Here is a 16,342-nt window from a genome sequence, read left to right on the forward strand (position 1 = left end):
TATGGGACAAATCCACATTTAACAAATTGTAATTTGTGTATTGTAAAAATAAATATTGTTAATAATACCCATTTAGCATCGCTACATCAATGTACCGACTTGGATATTATTTTGAAGTATTACCCAGGTATATGTGATGTTATCGGCGGACCCGCCGTAAGTGGGGATGTGTTGATGGATCCGCATCCATCCGGGTCGTCCGTCGCCTGGTATTCAGTCCCCCGTGTTGGTAGGAGTGCTTGTTCTACACGCCTCTGACCGGTTCCGAGCATTCGAGAAGTGCTCACCAAGTTGGGTCCGCACACCTGCCACACTTGGACCACACTGGAATACCGCCTGGGATTCGCATTGAGTTTTAGTAGGTAGACGGAATACTGGATATTCCAGAGCCCCACATAACCCATCGTCATCCCCATGGCAGCGGGTATGCGTAAGTGCATTTCCCAACGTAAAACATATATCTAATGTTAGGTAGCCAAAATAGGTCCTAACCGAGAATGCATTACTTACTTATCGCTTTATGGAATTAATAATTATTGTAGAAGTAGATTAGTGTACATAGTATGGTATACGTAGTAATAGCTTGAAACGATTGAGGACACAATAGGTACATTACGATTTTTTGGTACCTATGCAATTGGTATACCTATCATGTAGGTAGGTATGTCTCTAGTAAAAGCACAATAAATCTACTCATTTATCGAGGAAAATCATATCATATTTGATATAATTTATGCAAGTACAGATAACAATCTTTATTTAAAAAACTTGTATTTAAATTTTATTATTAATATAAGTTAGATGTGCTGGACCACGTGAGGCCATGAACTTTAATTATATAGTTAATTTTAATTTTATCCACAAGTACCTAAGTGGACTTTGAGGAATTGCTACGATTTGATTGTCATTCAAGTAGCAAAGAAATGATCAAATACAGTATTGTTGTATGGATTATTTATACATACTATTTGTAGGTAAACACTTAGATACATTACATAAATTCAAACTTAGTACATCTAAATTTATGCTTAAGAAAAGAAGAAGTCCGCAAATAAAGGAAATGACAAGGTTAAAATTGGTTAACATTTTATTTTTCAACTAATAAATACGACTGTTATGTACAGTTGAGTAATTTTAATGGCAGTTCACAAGGCGGTAATTACGAATATGTACAGGAGGTTTACAGTAATGGAGTAAAAATAATTGCACCTAACATGTATCACTAGTGTTATAATATAAAACTTCTAACTTAAATATAAACACTAAAAGTATAAAACTAGACTAAATAAGGTACATGAGTGTGTTTATCGTCTTTTTGAATCCGTTGGGTAGTACAACCACTTAAATTCGTAGCCTTTGAGACCATATTTCTCGTCCTTTTCGGTTTCGGGTTTGGGCACGTCCTCAGACGCTAAGTCAAGCAACTCTTGAGTAATTTTAGGTCGGAAACCTCTTTCATCAGCTTCGTAATCAATTCGTGTTCTAACTCCGTTTCTGCCAGTTACGTAATAGTAACCTTTTTTGGCTCCGTTGGTGTATCCTTCCTCGTGGTGGCCGTGGAAACCGACGGTGTAGTTGAACGTGTATAGAAGGAGCGTCATATCTCCCTTGTTCAAGCCGTTTGGAAGACCTTCCCTCTCTCCGGGTCCTTTAGAGTAGATGTCTGTGTTCTTGTCAACGACCTGTATTTGAGCGGAGATAAGGATAGGTTTGTTCGGATCCTGTCCAGTGAATTGCGGTGGGATATTGATCTGCTTCGGGTCTCGTTCACCAGCCTGTAAGGGTTGTTGGGGATACTGTTGTGAAGTTTGAGGGTAATCTTGCGGTTGTCCGGGATAGTTGTCCTGTGGGTAGTTCTCTTGAGGATACTGTGAGTTATCAGGATATTGAGGATTTTGTGAATTATCAGGATATTGAGGATTTTGTGAATTATCAGGATATCGAGGATTTTGAGAATTTTCTGGATATTGAGAATTTTGCGGATAGTTTCCTGGATACTGTGACTTTCCTGGATATTGAGGATTTTGCGGGTATTGGTTTTCAGGCTGGTTGTAACTTGGGTTATCTTGAGAGACCACGGCGTAGTCGGTTAGCGCGGGTGCTTTCGTAGTGGAGGGAATGCTGCAAGAAGAACAAGACTGCACTGGTAGTGGTGGAGCCAATTCTGGTCCTTGAGTTAAAGGCTTCTTGACAGATGGAGGGAACGGAAGCGAGTTTCCTTTTCTTTCGGGAGCTGTGGGGTCTGAAAAAAATGAATTTATTACTATTGTAATATCATAATTTATATTGTTAATGTATTTAATACCATGATATCGATACTGATATATGTTTTTAAAGAATAATGTTGTAAGTACTTACAAGGTTTCACTCGAATGTTCTTCATGGACAGGATCTTGAAGTTGCCGTTCTCATCGGTGGCATAAACGGTAACATGGTACACGCCGTCAGCGGTAATGAAGCCGAACTCACCCTCTATTAGACCATCCTCAGCTGAAAATATAATAAAATACTTCATAAAACATTTGCTTAAATGTAGGAAGAAGTTAATACAGATTTCCATAAAATGTAAAGAAAGGAACTCAGCAATAGGAAGTCAATATTATTCATGATGCAATCACGAACACATTAATCAAACAGTGATTTATCTATTACCGATTTCCAATGTTAATTTGACCGAAATTGCTATGAAGGTGACATCATTATTATAATCATAACTAAATCTTTATCCGTTTTGTACAAGATAAGAGCATATTAATGGTTGCGATTAGCAACATCTTTCACATTAAAGGATAAAATTATGGAAATATTGGTTAGTCTAGTGTTCCCAATGGTTGAATTGTTGTTATGTAAATGTGTAAAATAACGTGTTATTATATCAGAATTGTTAATAAGTTGAGTCAACGTGACCGGTTGCTAACGGCGCGACTCCGGCCTGGGCGTCCACTTGTCTCCTATAAATTTTCGATATTGGAATAGTGAATGGAACATTATAGATTGACCTAACGAATACCGTAACAGATCCTGGTTTGAGCAGTACTTACGAGCAGTTTATACTAAACGTACTTATAAATAACGATACACGCGCAGGAATTGTTAATAATAAATCATAATTAAATAAATCACAATAAAATATTTTAAAAAAACAATTAATTTTGGAGTTCATTATGTAATATGACGTAAGTATTATTCGTATTATAATAATCATTAATATGTGTGTAATATTAAAGATATTTATAAAAAACGGTTCCCAGTTTTACGATGTAAATATCATCTTACAGATTTATTGGAGCGAGTTTATGTGAGTTATAACTTTGATCACTAGAGGAAGTTCTTATGACCTTTAGTGGTAAAAAGATATTGATTTTCTTGATATTTAATATTTAATCAACAGACATATTATCTACAGTGGTCAAGAAAAGTTTCTTGTGTGGGCCTGTGAGTAATATAGACCTTAATACTTATCATATTTTGATTTGAATCAGTACTTATCGTTAAAAAAATTACTCGTGCCCAAAACTAGCTTCTAGTCAAAAATCGTAAATTTTTATTAATAATATTCAAAACTTTAAAACTAAACCTAGAGAAAAAAAGTCTTGAAAATTTTTCTCCTCTTTTAGAGTACCTACCCGCAAAAAGTCACGTTGAAATAGCTATTAAATTGTACCTATAGTATGTGGCAAGATTACAAATGTTCTTTTTTCTGAGTTACCTGGTGTAAGCAAAACTTACTTATAAAGATAAGGCAAAAATAAGTCTCATTATGTTAATGCGTACTTTTCTTTTCATGTCTGTGTTGTTCCCCTTCAATTGTAAACCCGAACTCGTAGGGTCTGTTCTCATCGGTGTATTTGTCAGCCCCCTGGGCCTGCAGGAAACATGCCAGGATCACTACTAGGATGGAGAGTCTGCTCAATTGGAACATCTGGAAGAATAAACGAAAAAATCGTTACTTTTTAAAATCGGATCATTATAGAACACTTTTTGGGAATCAATCTATTGTAATAACTACTAAACTAAATTCTCTGAAACAAATGAAGTTCTTTTTGGTGTGAAATGTTTATATACGTTAAGATTGTGTTAACCATAGTACTAATGTAGTAGTTTAAGTATTGACATTTATTTATTGTAACGATCATATTCGTTATTTGTATTTTATTTTTATATATATATATATTCCTTAGCTTTATTAGTTATGTTATGTTTAAACATGTTTATAAAATAACTAAAAAAAAATTTTTCGTACTTGGATCATAAATGTTTATACCACGTGTTCAGTGGTAAAGAAAGACATCGTGAATAACCCACATGCTCCACGCGACCTAACCACGTTAGGTAAGATTAAGATTAAGTATGGAGATGAAGATTAATATGAAATACTTAATATTTTTCGCATGCTAAATTGTGATAGTGTGTGCACGCCAACACATCGACGGCATTGAATGTCATATCATATTTTAAGATGAAGCATTTACACGTGCATCATTTAAGTATTTGAATTTCAGTCTTCCGCCTCATATTTATATTGCAAAGGTCAATGGTTCTTAAGAAAGCCATGAACATCTTGTAAGAGCTTTTATAATTTGTTAATTTATCCATTGATTGAATTAAAATTTCAAAACCACTCCATTCATAGAGTTGACATACTAATGTGTTATGTAAAGGCCACACTACTTTTGTGATAATTTGGGCGTGTCCATTTAAAAAAATATAGCTTATACAAATAATGTGACTCGTCTTGAATTAGCTGTATTTTTACCGACTTCAAAAAAGGAGGAGGTTCTCAATTCGACCGTATATTTTTTTTTTTTTTTTTTTTTTTTTTTTTTTTTTTTTTTTTTTTATGTTTGTTCGGGCATATCTTCGTCGTATATGAACCGATTTTGATAATTCTTTTTTTGTTTGAAAGGAGATATACCCAAGGGGGTCCCATGTCAAGGAAGTCAGGATCTGATGATGGAAGACCAGAGAAATCGAGGGGAATTTTCAAAAATCGTAGGAGCGACTAGTGCGTTTGTAAAGTCATATTGATCGGATCGATCTTTAGGCTTCGGGAAAACTTCCCGGCCTTCGAAAACTGGTCAGCATCAGGGAGATACCCTATGGCCTGGCAAAACTATACAACTTGGAGCAATTTTTCTTTCACGAAACGTATTTAAATCTTGATCAAATCCAATCGCCGGTGCAAAAAAACAAAATGGCGGAAAAAAAAGATGGCCGCCATACAAAATTTTGTCGATTTTGGAAGAAGCCCGTTTGGGTAAAAATAATGTATGGGGCGCTTACTCAAAACGTCATGTAGAGTACGGAAATACTTTCTGATCACCAAAAACTGCTCCGCATCAGAGAGATACTCTACGGCCTGGCAAAACTATCGCACGTGAACCAATATTTCTTTCAGAGCACTTATTTAAATCTTGGTCAAATTCCATAGCGCGTAAAAAAAAAACAAAATGGCGGAAAAACAAGATGGCCGCCATACACAATTTTGTTTTTTCAGAAAATGTCTCGGGATATAAAATATATATCGGGGTTGTGGTCGGATCGTCATGTTAAGTATGGAAATACTTCCCGATTTTCGAAAACTGCTCCGCATCAGGGTGACACCCTACGGCCTGGCGAAACTATCACACCTGAACCAATTTTTCTTTCACGAAACCTATTTAAATCTTGGTCGAATTTAATGGCCGGTGAAAAAAATACAAAATGGCGAAAAAACAAGATGGCCGCCATACAAAATTTTGTTTTTCCAGAAAATGTCTTGGGGGTAAAAATGATGTATAGGCGTGTGATCGGAACGTCATCTTTGAAAACTGCTCCCAATCAGGGAGACATCCTACGGCCTGGCAAACCTATTGCACCTGGATTTTGTTTGTTTCCACGACACCCATTTTAATCTTGGTCAAATTCTGTCGCCGGTGAAAAAGAACAAAGTGGCGGAAAAACAAGATGGCCGCCATACGAAGAGGGACAGTTTCGAATAAACAGGACACGCGAGCTGCTTTAGCAGCGAGCGAACCACGCGAAATCTACTGTATCTATATGTATGCGTGAGTGTGTATGATAGCAGCTTCCACTGACAACCACATGTGTGTATGTACACATACACATGTGTGTGTGTGTGTGCGTGTGTGTGTGCGCGCGTGTGTGTGTGTGTGTGCGTGTGTCTGTGTGTGTGCGTGTGTACGTGCGCGTGTGCTCGTGTGCGTTAGCGCGTGTGTGAGTGTGTGTGTGTGTAAACATGTTCATCAATAATAATTGTGATCACTACTAATAATATATTATATTATTATATATGAATATAAATCACAAAATCTGTCTGTCTGCATCCTTGCTCGGTCTAACCATCACTTAAAATCGTAAAATAAAATAAAATTTTTAACAAAAAAAAAACCGACTTCAAACGCAAAACTAAAAAGCAATAAATAAATTTACTTCGCACAAAGTAATTAGTACGTATTTTCAATTAGTTAATTATTTTATAATTCTGAAGTCGGTGCCAAGTAAATGCTACAACAACCCTACTACAATATCAAATTACTATGTACACACAATATTGTTTAATACCTATATCAAAGCAATTACAAAACAATGTCAAACAAAAAATTACAAAACAATCAGTATTGAAAAATATATGAATCGGTACTTCGTTGTAGCATTTCCTTGGCACCGGCTTCAGAATTATAAAATAATTAACTAATTGAAAATACGTACTAATTACTTTGTGCGAAGTAAATTTATTTATTGCTTTTTAGTTTTGCGTTTGAAGTCGGTTTTTTTTTGTTAATTGAAGAAAAAATTTAAAACTTATAAAAAAATATAGACTTAGAAATTCTCCGAAATTAGTAGGATTATGTAAAGAGAGGAAAAAATGTGTTAGCACAAACCAAAATGGTATTCATCGTGTTTGCTTTAATTGTTGAGATTGCGAATATCGACACCTAAATTGAACCTCAGAATATTGTCGATATAGGTAAGCTTGTTATAATGGTGTTTGATATGTTTAGTTTTCGAACTTGAACAAGTTTTTTATTTAGGATTTACCACTCCTAACAGATGGGAACAATAACTTTACATTATTTAGAAATTGTATATTATGATTAAATTCATGTGTACGTTTCCAGCAAGTGTGTATTTATATAACAAAATTTTGCTTTTCCACAAATCAAGATAAATAAATTAGTGTGGTAAATGCGCCAACAAAAATAACATGATAACTAGATTTTAAGGTCATCTAAAAATCTGTAAAAAACATCATGTTCTTGCTAATTGTTGTTATTAGATAAATAAATAAGTTGTAAAGCGCGTAAAGGGACAATAATTGTTAATTTTACGATTATTGTCACTGTGGTTACATAATTTTGGTTGTTTTGGTTTGTCATTGGATTTTACTTATAATTAAAGACATTTATTATTGCTAAGTATATATATAAATTCTTTGCCTTTGGTTTTGGTTTCATACAAGACCCGCATTAACCCAGCCCCAGGGGGGACACAGTCTTTTTGTCTACCCTCCACTGGGGCAATTTCTGTTAGTGCGCGTCCTTGCCGTGAGCGTGAGTGCCTTTTACTTCTTAGTAGGCCAGAGGGAGATGCTGGCTGAGTTCGGATAGGGACCCAGACTTACGGGGTATAACGAGTGAAGACCTCAACGGTTGCAGTATCGGAGATGGGAGCTATAGGTACGGCAATGCAGGATGGTAAAGGTAAAGTCACAGGGACTGACCACTCGCGACAGACAGAGTAGTGCGAGGGGAAGGCAAGAGGGAAACCACTGTCTTATTTTTCCCTAAACAGTAGCATGGGGAATGCTACACAATAAGAGCGTGGCTCTTCAATTAATGATGAAGATATATAAATTCTAACATAAAGGAACATCCATAATTAGTAAAGAGGACCACAAATCCCTCAAATTCAGCGTTCTTGGGACGAGATTCAGTGTAGGGCAACTTTCGAACAGCTAAAAGAGTGTTCGCCAGGAGCTGATATTGCCCGGTTGATGGCTGTGTCGCGAGCTGAGGCCGGCGCTTGGTTGCAGGCACTGCCCTCGCCCCATATGGGGACCCTTCTAGATGGGGACTCCTTGCGTGTGGCTGTGGCTCTCCGCCTTGGCTGCAAAGTGTGTGAACCACACCTTTGCATTTGCGGTTCCATGGTGGAGGCCAATGATATCATTCGAAGAGCGCTGGTGTCGGCTCGTGTTCCGTGCGTGCTGGAGCCTCCGGGTCTCAGCCGTACGGACGGCAAGCGCCCAGACGGCCTAACGCTGGTGCCTTGGCGTGAGGGCAGATGCATGGTGTGGGACGCCACGTGTGTCGATACTTTTGCCGCCAGTCATCTTCGGCAAACCAGTCAGCGCGCAGGGGCGGCAGCCGAAGCGGCAGCTGTCCTAAAGCATGCAAAGTACTCCTTGCTACAGGGGGGCTACATTTTTGTGCCATTTGCGGTGGAGACGTGTGGTTGCTGGGGGGAGGAGGCGAAGCAATTCGTTAAGGACGTGGGCCGTCGCCTTAGAGAGCAGGGCTTTGACCCCCGCTCCGGGTCTTACTTGGCTCAGAGGTTATCCGTGGCAATCCAGCGCGGTAACGCTGCTAGTGTCATGGGCACTTTTGGGCCAGGTTTGACACGGAGTGGGTTCTAGGTTAAGTAATTTTAAGTTGGATTATTTGACTTTTTGTGACCACAAATTGTACTGAAAGTATCTATTTATTACTTGACATCTAAGGAAGTCCTTGTCTCCTGAATTTCGACTACGCAAAAAACATTTTTTATTATATGTAAGTACAAACTTACTTGCTATTAAATTATTATGTCATCTAATGTTAAAAAACCTAATGGCTTTGAAGTACTTACATCTAAGTATTTACACAAAAATTCTAAGTAAAAATAAATTTATGACGCAATTGTAAACAAAGGTAAAAATTTTGGATGTATGAAGTCATTATAGGACCTTGCTTATTATTCGCCTGGCAAAAATTTTACGACATTTTAACAATTTTTTGAGGCCGTATTGATTTTATCATACTATTGAAGAAGCCTAAACGTGAATATAAAATTTATTCAAACTATGACATCAATGGCGTTTTTTATTTAAAGTTTGGTGACTAACAATAGTGGGCGATGAAATAAAATATGTCAATTTAATCAGCTATTAAAACTATCCTAATAGAGTTTTTATTTAACAAGTAAGTAAGTAGTATCATAAATAAGATACGTATGCTTAACCATATCTTAAGTCTTAATTCTGACAGTCTCTCAGAACGAAACGAAATGCTGATTATTATTCGTTACTTTATCGAATTGAACATACCTACACTGTGAATTATAAACTATAATGAGTCTTGCTGGTATAAAACAAAATAATGTTTCAAAATAGGTCGTATTAAAATATAAATTCAATTAATAATTGATTGACTGTAGATGAAGACTTAAATTCATTGAAGATTCTTAATTTCAAGTATTTATAATTTAGACAGAAAATTAATAATTCCAAAGTGTTGTTTTAATTTGATAAAGATATACTTAACCCTATAAAACTAACCATAAAACGCAGGCTTGTTAGATAATAATTGAATTAAATATTCTAATTAGCATAAACATTTTGATGGTATTAAATGAGTTGTCCCCATCTTATTACGAGATGATTCTGAGTATGAAATATCGTCTAATTATGCGGAAAGATGCCACCTGCTAATCCAGTTTTTTAAGCATATTTTTTGTTTTATTTGCGTAAAAACCTGCGAAAATTTTAATTGTCGTCCGTCGTAGATTTTGTTGAACGAAATTTGTGCCACGTGGTATAGATAATGTCACGGCTAACTTTAACCTTTTTAAAAGTGACGGTGGGTCAACGATCTAAATATTTCATGAGAGTAAAATTCATAGCGTAACTTGAGCTTGTTTACAAATATTTTCAAAAGTTATTTTTAGATTGTTACGGATGAATACCGGCTTTTTCTATTATTTGCATTTTAATCTATTACTTTTACATTAACCGACTCTTAATTGGTGACAAACGGTTTATTTTTGTATTTGAAAAGAAAGATCTGCGAGATTTTTTATTAAGATCAACTTGTAAATTAGTCGTAACTTTTGGACCAAACATATATTTTACATTTAAGTATTTGCCGTTAATGAAGTAAAGTAATTTTACAATGAGAGAAGTAATTCTTAGTTCTAATGGGAGACAGATTTACACGAGACTCAATATATATATACGTATTGATCAATATGTATTGATATATATGACACACATGACACACACATATGACATGTTGATGTTAGACATTGTAAAAAGCTGGTTTCTTTTTATTTTTTTATATTGCATAATATGCTTACTTACATGTAATTATAAGATAATTACTTAAATAGATAAGAAGTTTACGCGATCAGAGTAGATTGACTGTAACCTGAAGCAAGCACTTATGTGATTATGCGTGAGACGTCATTACCTACTAGTTTTATTAATGCTATTTAATATTATAAAACCATAAAATATGTATTATAAAATTGCGGCTGGTTGTATGTCCTTAGATACTGAGGCTCTCAATCAATTTTACGGTGAGACATAAAATACAATTTATGACATAGATGTAAGTTACTACCTAAATCTGCTGTCAAGCCGTTTGCATTTGCATCTTAAACAAATAAAGAGCCATAATAAAAGATAGCATACTAAATATATGAGAGTTATTTTTTATTTCGTTTTCATTTAAAAATGTCCTTGAATATAGTTATTAGCTTTTTGATCAAAGATAATTTTGATAATAAGTCGTTATATTATAACCTGGACACATAATTAAGTAGGTGTCAGTAATAATATACTTAGGTAACATTAAGTAAAAATTGAACTATTGGTTTGTTTTGTAGTAATTAGTAAGGTCACAGACAATAAGTATGGAATGTTCTAAGAAGTGCCGCTATATGGTTTGAAATAAGAACCTTTTTCTTATAGATGTAACTTTTACCAACATTTTTTTTAAATAGATACTTATTAAAATGTTAATTTTATCAATTTAACAACTATATATGTTTTAAAAGAAGTAAAATCTACTACTATTCAATGGAAGTGAAAGCTTTCCGGGAACTTTTCCAATTAGGTACGCATGAGTTGAGTAGCTAATGAGTAGATTACGAGTACTGTACCTTCGCGGTCAGGGATATTAAATAGGTATTAACTTGGCATTTATAAATAAACTTTAGTAATAAGTACTTGAGAGAAGAAAGCACTGGAGAGAGAGTCCTGGAAGAAATGGAGGGAAGCCTTTGCCCAGCAGTGGGACACTTTAGGCTAGATAAGAGGAAAAAAGTTTTTATCTCCAGCTCCTCCGTGCTTCGGAAGGCACGTTAAGCGGTTGGTCCCGGCTGCATTAGCAGTCGTTAATAACCATCAATCCGCACTGGGCCCGCGTGATGGTTTAAGGCCCGATCTCCCTATCCATCCATAGGGATGGCCCGTGCCCAGCAGTGGGCACGTTAATGGACTGGTGATGATGAAGATAAGAAGAATAAGTACTTAACGTCGTAAAAGTTATTTTTTATTAAATTAGTTAAAATATGTTTGTATTACCAATATCTTCTCGCAGGCGAGATTTCCAGACATAATATTTAAAATGGGATTTTTATTTTAAAAGGACATTCGGTCTCGTGACTATTAACAATCAAAGAGAAAATTTAAATTGAATTATTTTTTGACTCGGACGAGACTTGAACCCGCAGCTCTTGTCAAACAGAGATCGCAAGAATTTCACATGGACTGGAGGAGGACCTGGTGGTGCGATGGTTAACACGTTTGTCCCGGCTTGACATTGGGTGCAAGTCCCGTCCAAGTCAGAAATTGTTTTAGAATTCAAGTTTTTCTTTGGGAGCTTCTCTAAGCACGGGTTTTCATTTACAATCCATTGGGCTTGAAACGATATGATAATACACGATATGATATGATAACAGCAAGTTGTTTTCCAAGGCGCAAGGTAAAAGAGAAAATATTATAGATTTTTGAAAAAAATATCAAAAATTGTTTATTTTCAACATAAGTACCTAAGATCATCCGAAATCACTATCACTTCACCGCCACTTTGGAAAGTTTAGTGTCTAAGGCGTATTTTGGCTCTAAAGTCTGTACGTAAATAGCATTAAGTACGTACTTATGATAATATGGTTAGAAAATAGTTTATGTGTCATGTCTGTGGTAGGTTAACTTAATAGTTCGTTGTATTTATCCATTGTACCATTAATTTAATATAATTACGGAGTTAAGTACTCTACTAGTACTCTACTATGTTATAATTTATAATTCTGTAATTTGATGTCAGAGCTTAATAATAGGTTATAAAAGTTCATTTCATTTCAAAGATATTATTTATTATCAGACAGTTAATAAAATTATAAATAGCCTTGCATTAAATAATAGATAATTAGTATTAGTAATAAATAAATTATTAGTGGAATGTTCCATATTGTAAATAAGGATTACTTACTATTTCGGAATCAAATAAACTTTTATTTATCTATCACTTGAAATATTATTTATTTTTTGGCATAACAAGTTTCATGAGTAGGCAATCCTGTTTTACGTATCTGAATAAGTATATATGAGATTTATTTACCTTACAATATGCAGCCCCTAGGGTCTTGTATAGGGCGAGTGTGCGGCCACCAACGGCCTGTTGCGCAAGAGTTCGCACGAGACTGTGCCGATTCTTTGCTTCACGTAATTTATTAATACACACGCACAGAATAATTTCGCGCACAGATTAGAAAAGCTACTACATTATGCCTAAGAATACGTCATAAGTTGTATTTACCAGTAGCAAAAATATAAAAATATGAAATAGGTAGGTCGTCACATATATTCAAGTAAGTTTTTAATATCTTTTGTTTGCGTTTGTTTCTGATTTAGCTAAGGCTAACGTCAATATCATAAACTGCCTATATACGTCCCACTGCTGGGCACAGGCATCCCCTCAATCAACCGGAGGGGGGTATGGAGCATACTCCACCACGCTGCTCCACTGCGGGTTGGTGGAGGTGTTTTTACGGCTAATAGCCGGGACCAACGGCTTAACGTGCCCTCCGAAGCACGGAATCAACTTACTTTTTCGGACAATCAGGTGATTCAAGCCTGAAAAGTCCTTACCAAACAAAGGACAGTCTCACAAAGTGATTTCGACCATTTCCCCATCGGGAATCGAACCTGGACCTCCAGATTGTGAGCCTAACGCTCTAACCACTAGACCACGGAGGCTGTTCGTAATTACGTCAATATCACAATAGTCATAAATTTTGTACACCTCCAAAGTGTAGAGGTGATCGATATTGAAGGTACGCCAGTTGCATATACCCTAAACTATCGAGCATGAATAGGTATACAAAATAACATATGAGAAAAAGAGGAATACGACTTTTATGCGGCGGTTATCACTTCTTGAACTTTTATGACATGAACAATCTTCTACTAAATATAAAAAGTAAATTTCTGAATCTATTTAAATCTAATATTATATTTAAGTGCCTACTTTATGTTACTAATTTGACGTGATCTATTGTAGAGCCGCATTATGATCTACAATTCGAATATACCTACTAAGTGGTCGGTACGTTACGTTATAAACTTTTATGATTATTGTAAACCTCTGAGAGACACTGAACCTTAAATCTTGTTGTGAGTCGAATCTGTTCGTTACACAATCATCGCCGTGAACAATATTGTATGTCGCGTGTTTAGTTTTTATATAATGGATCCTTGCACATATATTTTGCATTGTCAATGTCTTCATTCGCCTACTAATGGTGGATAATGCTGACCACCCGTAGATTATCCAAGTTACATCTTACCTTTATTAATTTGATATTTCTTTTATTTTTTAAATCGGATATGTCGTTTATTATCCTGTTTTTTTGTACCCAATTAGAATTGCAAAATTGAAGCTTTTTTTAAATAAATTTAAACAAGAACAAAATGAAAAATTCTGTATATTGATCCACCAACTCGCACTGGAGCAGTGTGGTGAAGTATGCTCCATACTCCCTTGGGTTGATTGAGGGAAGGCCTGTGCCTAGCACGGGCACAAAGTCCAGGCTATGCTCATTGTTCGGGACAACAATAGGTATAATCATCATCATAACTAGCTAGCTCTTGTCGGTGTAGCATTCCTCTCCATGCTGCTTTATAGGGAAAAATAGGGCAGTGGTTTCCCTCCTGCCTTCTGCCCCGCAGTGCTCTGTCTGATGTGAACAGTTGGTATAGTTTAGTGGTATTTTTGTCTAAGCCTTTTGTTAGAAATAAACACAAAAAGTAAATGCATCAATATCTCTTTGATAATATAAGAGTGTTACTTAGAAAGCTCAAGGCGGTGATTATTATAGAAGCATCATATTTCATCATCACAACCTCTCTAGCGTCAGCCCATTTATAACTTGAAGATTTGACAGAACCGGTGTTTTACAGAAGCGACTGCCTGTCTGACCTTCCAACCCGCGAAGGGAAAATCCGGCCCAATATAGGTTAGTTCACAAACCTCGAAAACGCATTACCCAGGAATGCGGGTTTCCTCACGGTGTGTTTTGGTTTAGGCCTGTGCTGAGATTCCAATTCGCAACCTCACAATGATAGTCAAGTGTTCTTCCAACTGGGCTACCACGGGTCTTACGATACTTACTCCAGCCCTTGCGGCACGGCATCCATATCACGCGCGGTGCGAGTTATATCGAGAGCTTTGATCAATGGCCGTACGACATCTATCCACGTAACGCGCGGCGGGGTTGTTGTGCAGAATCTGCTGGTAACGCCTACGTACCCATTAAGTTTAAGAACGCGGTAAGCTGGAGCCTTGTCTGCAAAGTGCTGTATCCTAACAGTATCAGTTGCCGTAGAGACTGTTTCGTTTTTTTTTCTACTCCTCTACTTTAATCTGGCATTTAAATAACCAAAAAGTCTAATATAAGTACATACATAATTAAACTCTTTGAAAAAGTGTACGCTCTATGGCCTATAAAAGCATTGTTTACAAAGTGTAACTGTACTATAATGTCGCCAAAAAAGCATTGTTGTTGTTCTTTTTTTTGACCTGGAAACTGGCACCTTTACTTTGTTTGGTGCCATAGATATACTATAAAAAAAAAGTATACATTTGCCGCCATTTTCCCGCGCGTTGGAAAATAAATTGGAAAATTTTTGTGTTTCGTTTAAAATTACGTCGTCGTAGAAAAAGTATTGTATGCAACGTTGTATAACTAGGTCAAAAAATGCTCGTGGCGTCTCTTATTGCGATGTTCGCCAAGGCTCACATCGCAACTCACGCCACTCGCATTTTTTGACCCTTCTTATACAACTGTTGCATAAAATACTATACTGCACCACCTACTACTGGTCTTGACACCTCAATGGCCCATCTATAAAAATACTCTAACTAATTGACAAAGGTCAGCAGAGTGTTAAATGTTTACTTTACAATTGCCTGTAATCAAGGCCACATTATGATGAATTCAAGATTGTCTTTTCTCAGAGTCATTTGAAAAGTGTTATATATAATATTTGTGTATAATATTGTTCATCCCCAGGGTACTAGACTGAACGAATATTATATATAACGTCTTTAATCATTATTATAATACGTTTCCGTAGTATAACATAGCATTAATGAAATCAAATTCGGTACAACATAAACAGCCTATATATACGTGCCAACGCTGGGCACATACCTCGAAAGAAAATCAACCGGAAGGGGTATGGAGAATACTCCACCACTTTGCTCACTGTGGGTCGGTAAACGTGTTTTTACGGCTAATAGCCGGGACCAACGGCTTTACATGCCTTCCCTAGCGCGGAATCATCTTACTTGTTCGGACAATTAGGTGATTCAATCCTGCAAAGTCCTTACCAAACAAAGGACAGCTTTCCAAAATGATTTCGACAATGTGCCCATCGGCAATCGAACCCGGACCTCCAGATCGTAAGTCTAACGCTCTCACCACTTAGAGAAATTCGGTTTGATGACATAAAAATGGATTTGGTTCGAAGGTTTGTTCAATCACGTACTTCAACTATTACCAAGTGAGAGCCCTCAGCGGTCCCCATTTGTCCAGCCAACTAGTGAACGCAGTTTGAAGTAAATCTAAAATAATTTACGTCAAAAATAAAATACTCCAATCAAACAAAATGATTGAAGGCCATTGAGATCGAGAAAGGATGCAACATAGCTCTTTTGTACTCACATTTTTGCCAATTTCCTTGTACTTACTTAGATAATTAAGTCTAATTCAATTATACTGTTACCTAATTTCAGTGCAATTTGAACAAATTATACCTACATTTATAATTTATATTTTTGCCGACCATGTAATGAAT

The 16,342-nt window shown here is 36.2% G+C and overlaps 1 protein-coding gene across 2 annotated transcripts; it reads right to left on the reverse strand.

Moving 5' to 3' along the window:
• Positions 1–1,069: 1,069 nt before the first annotated feature.
• LOC126366746 (protein lethal(3)malignant blood neoplasm 1) lies at positions 1,070–12,727 on the reverse strand. Of its 2 annotated transcripts, none has more exons than XM_050009984.1 (4): positions 12,603–12,727; positions 3,775–3,922; positions 2,359–2,490; positions 1,070–2,242 (listed from the first exon to the last, which is right to left on the reverse strand). In XM_050009984.1, exons 2-4 carry the CDS (start codon positions 3,920–3,922, stop codon positions 1,305–1,307), a joined length of 1,218 nt encoding a protein of 405 aa, XP_049865941.1. In that variant the 5' UTR covers positions 12,603–12,727; the 3' UTR covers positions 1,070–1,304. The 2 variants fall into 2 exon arrangements, with proteins under 2 accessions (XP_049865941.1, XP_049865942.1); XM_050009985.1 differs by having other exon boundaries at positions 12,608–12,688.
• Positions 12,728–16,342: the final 3,615 nt, after the last annotated feature.

The sequence above is a fragment of the Pectinophora gossypiella genome, chromosome 5, assembly GCF_024362695.1.
Source record: "Pectinophora gossypiella chromosome 5, ilPecGoss1.1, whole genome shotgun sequence".
Classification (NCBI taxonomy): Eukaryota; Metazoa; Arthropoda; class Insecta; order Lepidoptera; family Gelechiidae; genus Pectinophora; species Pectinophora gossypiella.

Coding starts and splice junctions, on each gene's coding strand:
- LOC126366746 (XM_050009984.1), bottom strand. CDS start 3,922: ATGTTCCAATTGAGCAGACTCTCCATCCTAGTAGTGATCCTGGCATGT. Junction 2,491..3,774: donor ACACAGACATGAAAAGAAAA/GTACGCATTAAC, acceptor TTATATTTTCAG/CTGAGGATGGTCTAATAGAG. Junction 2,243..2,358: donor GAACATTCGAGTGAAACCTT/GTAAGTACTTAC, acceptor CATTTTTTTCAG/ACCCCACAGCTCCCGAAAGA.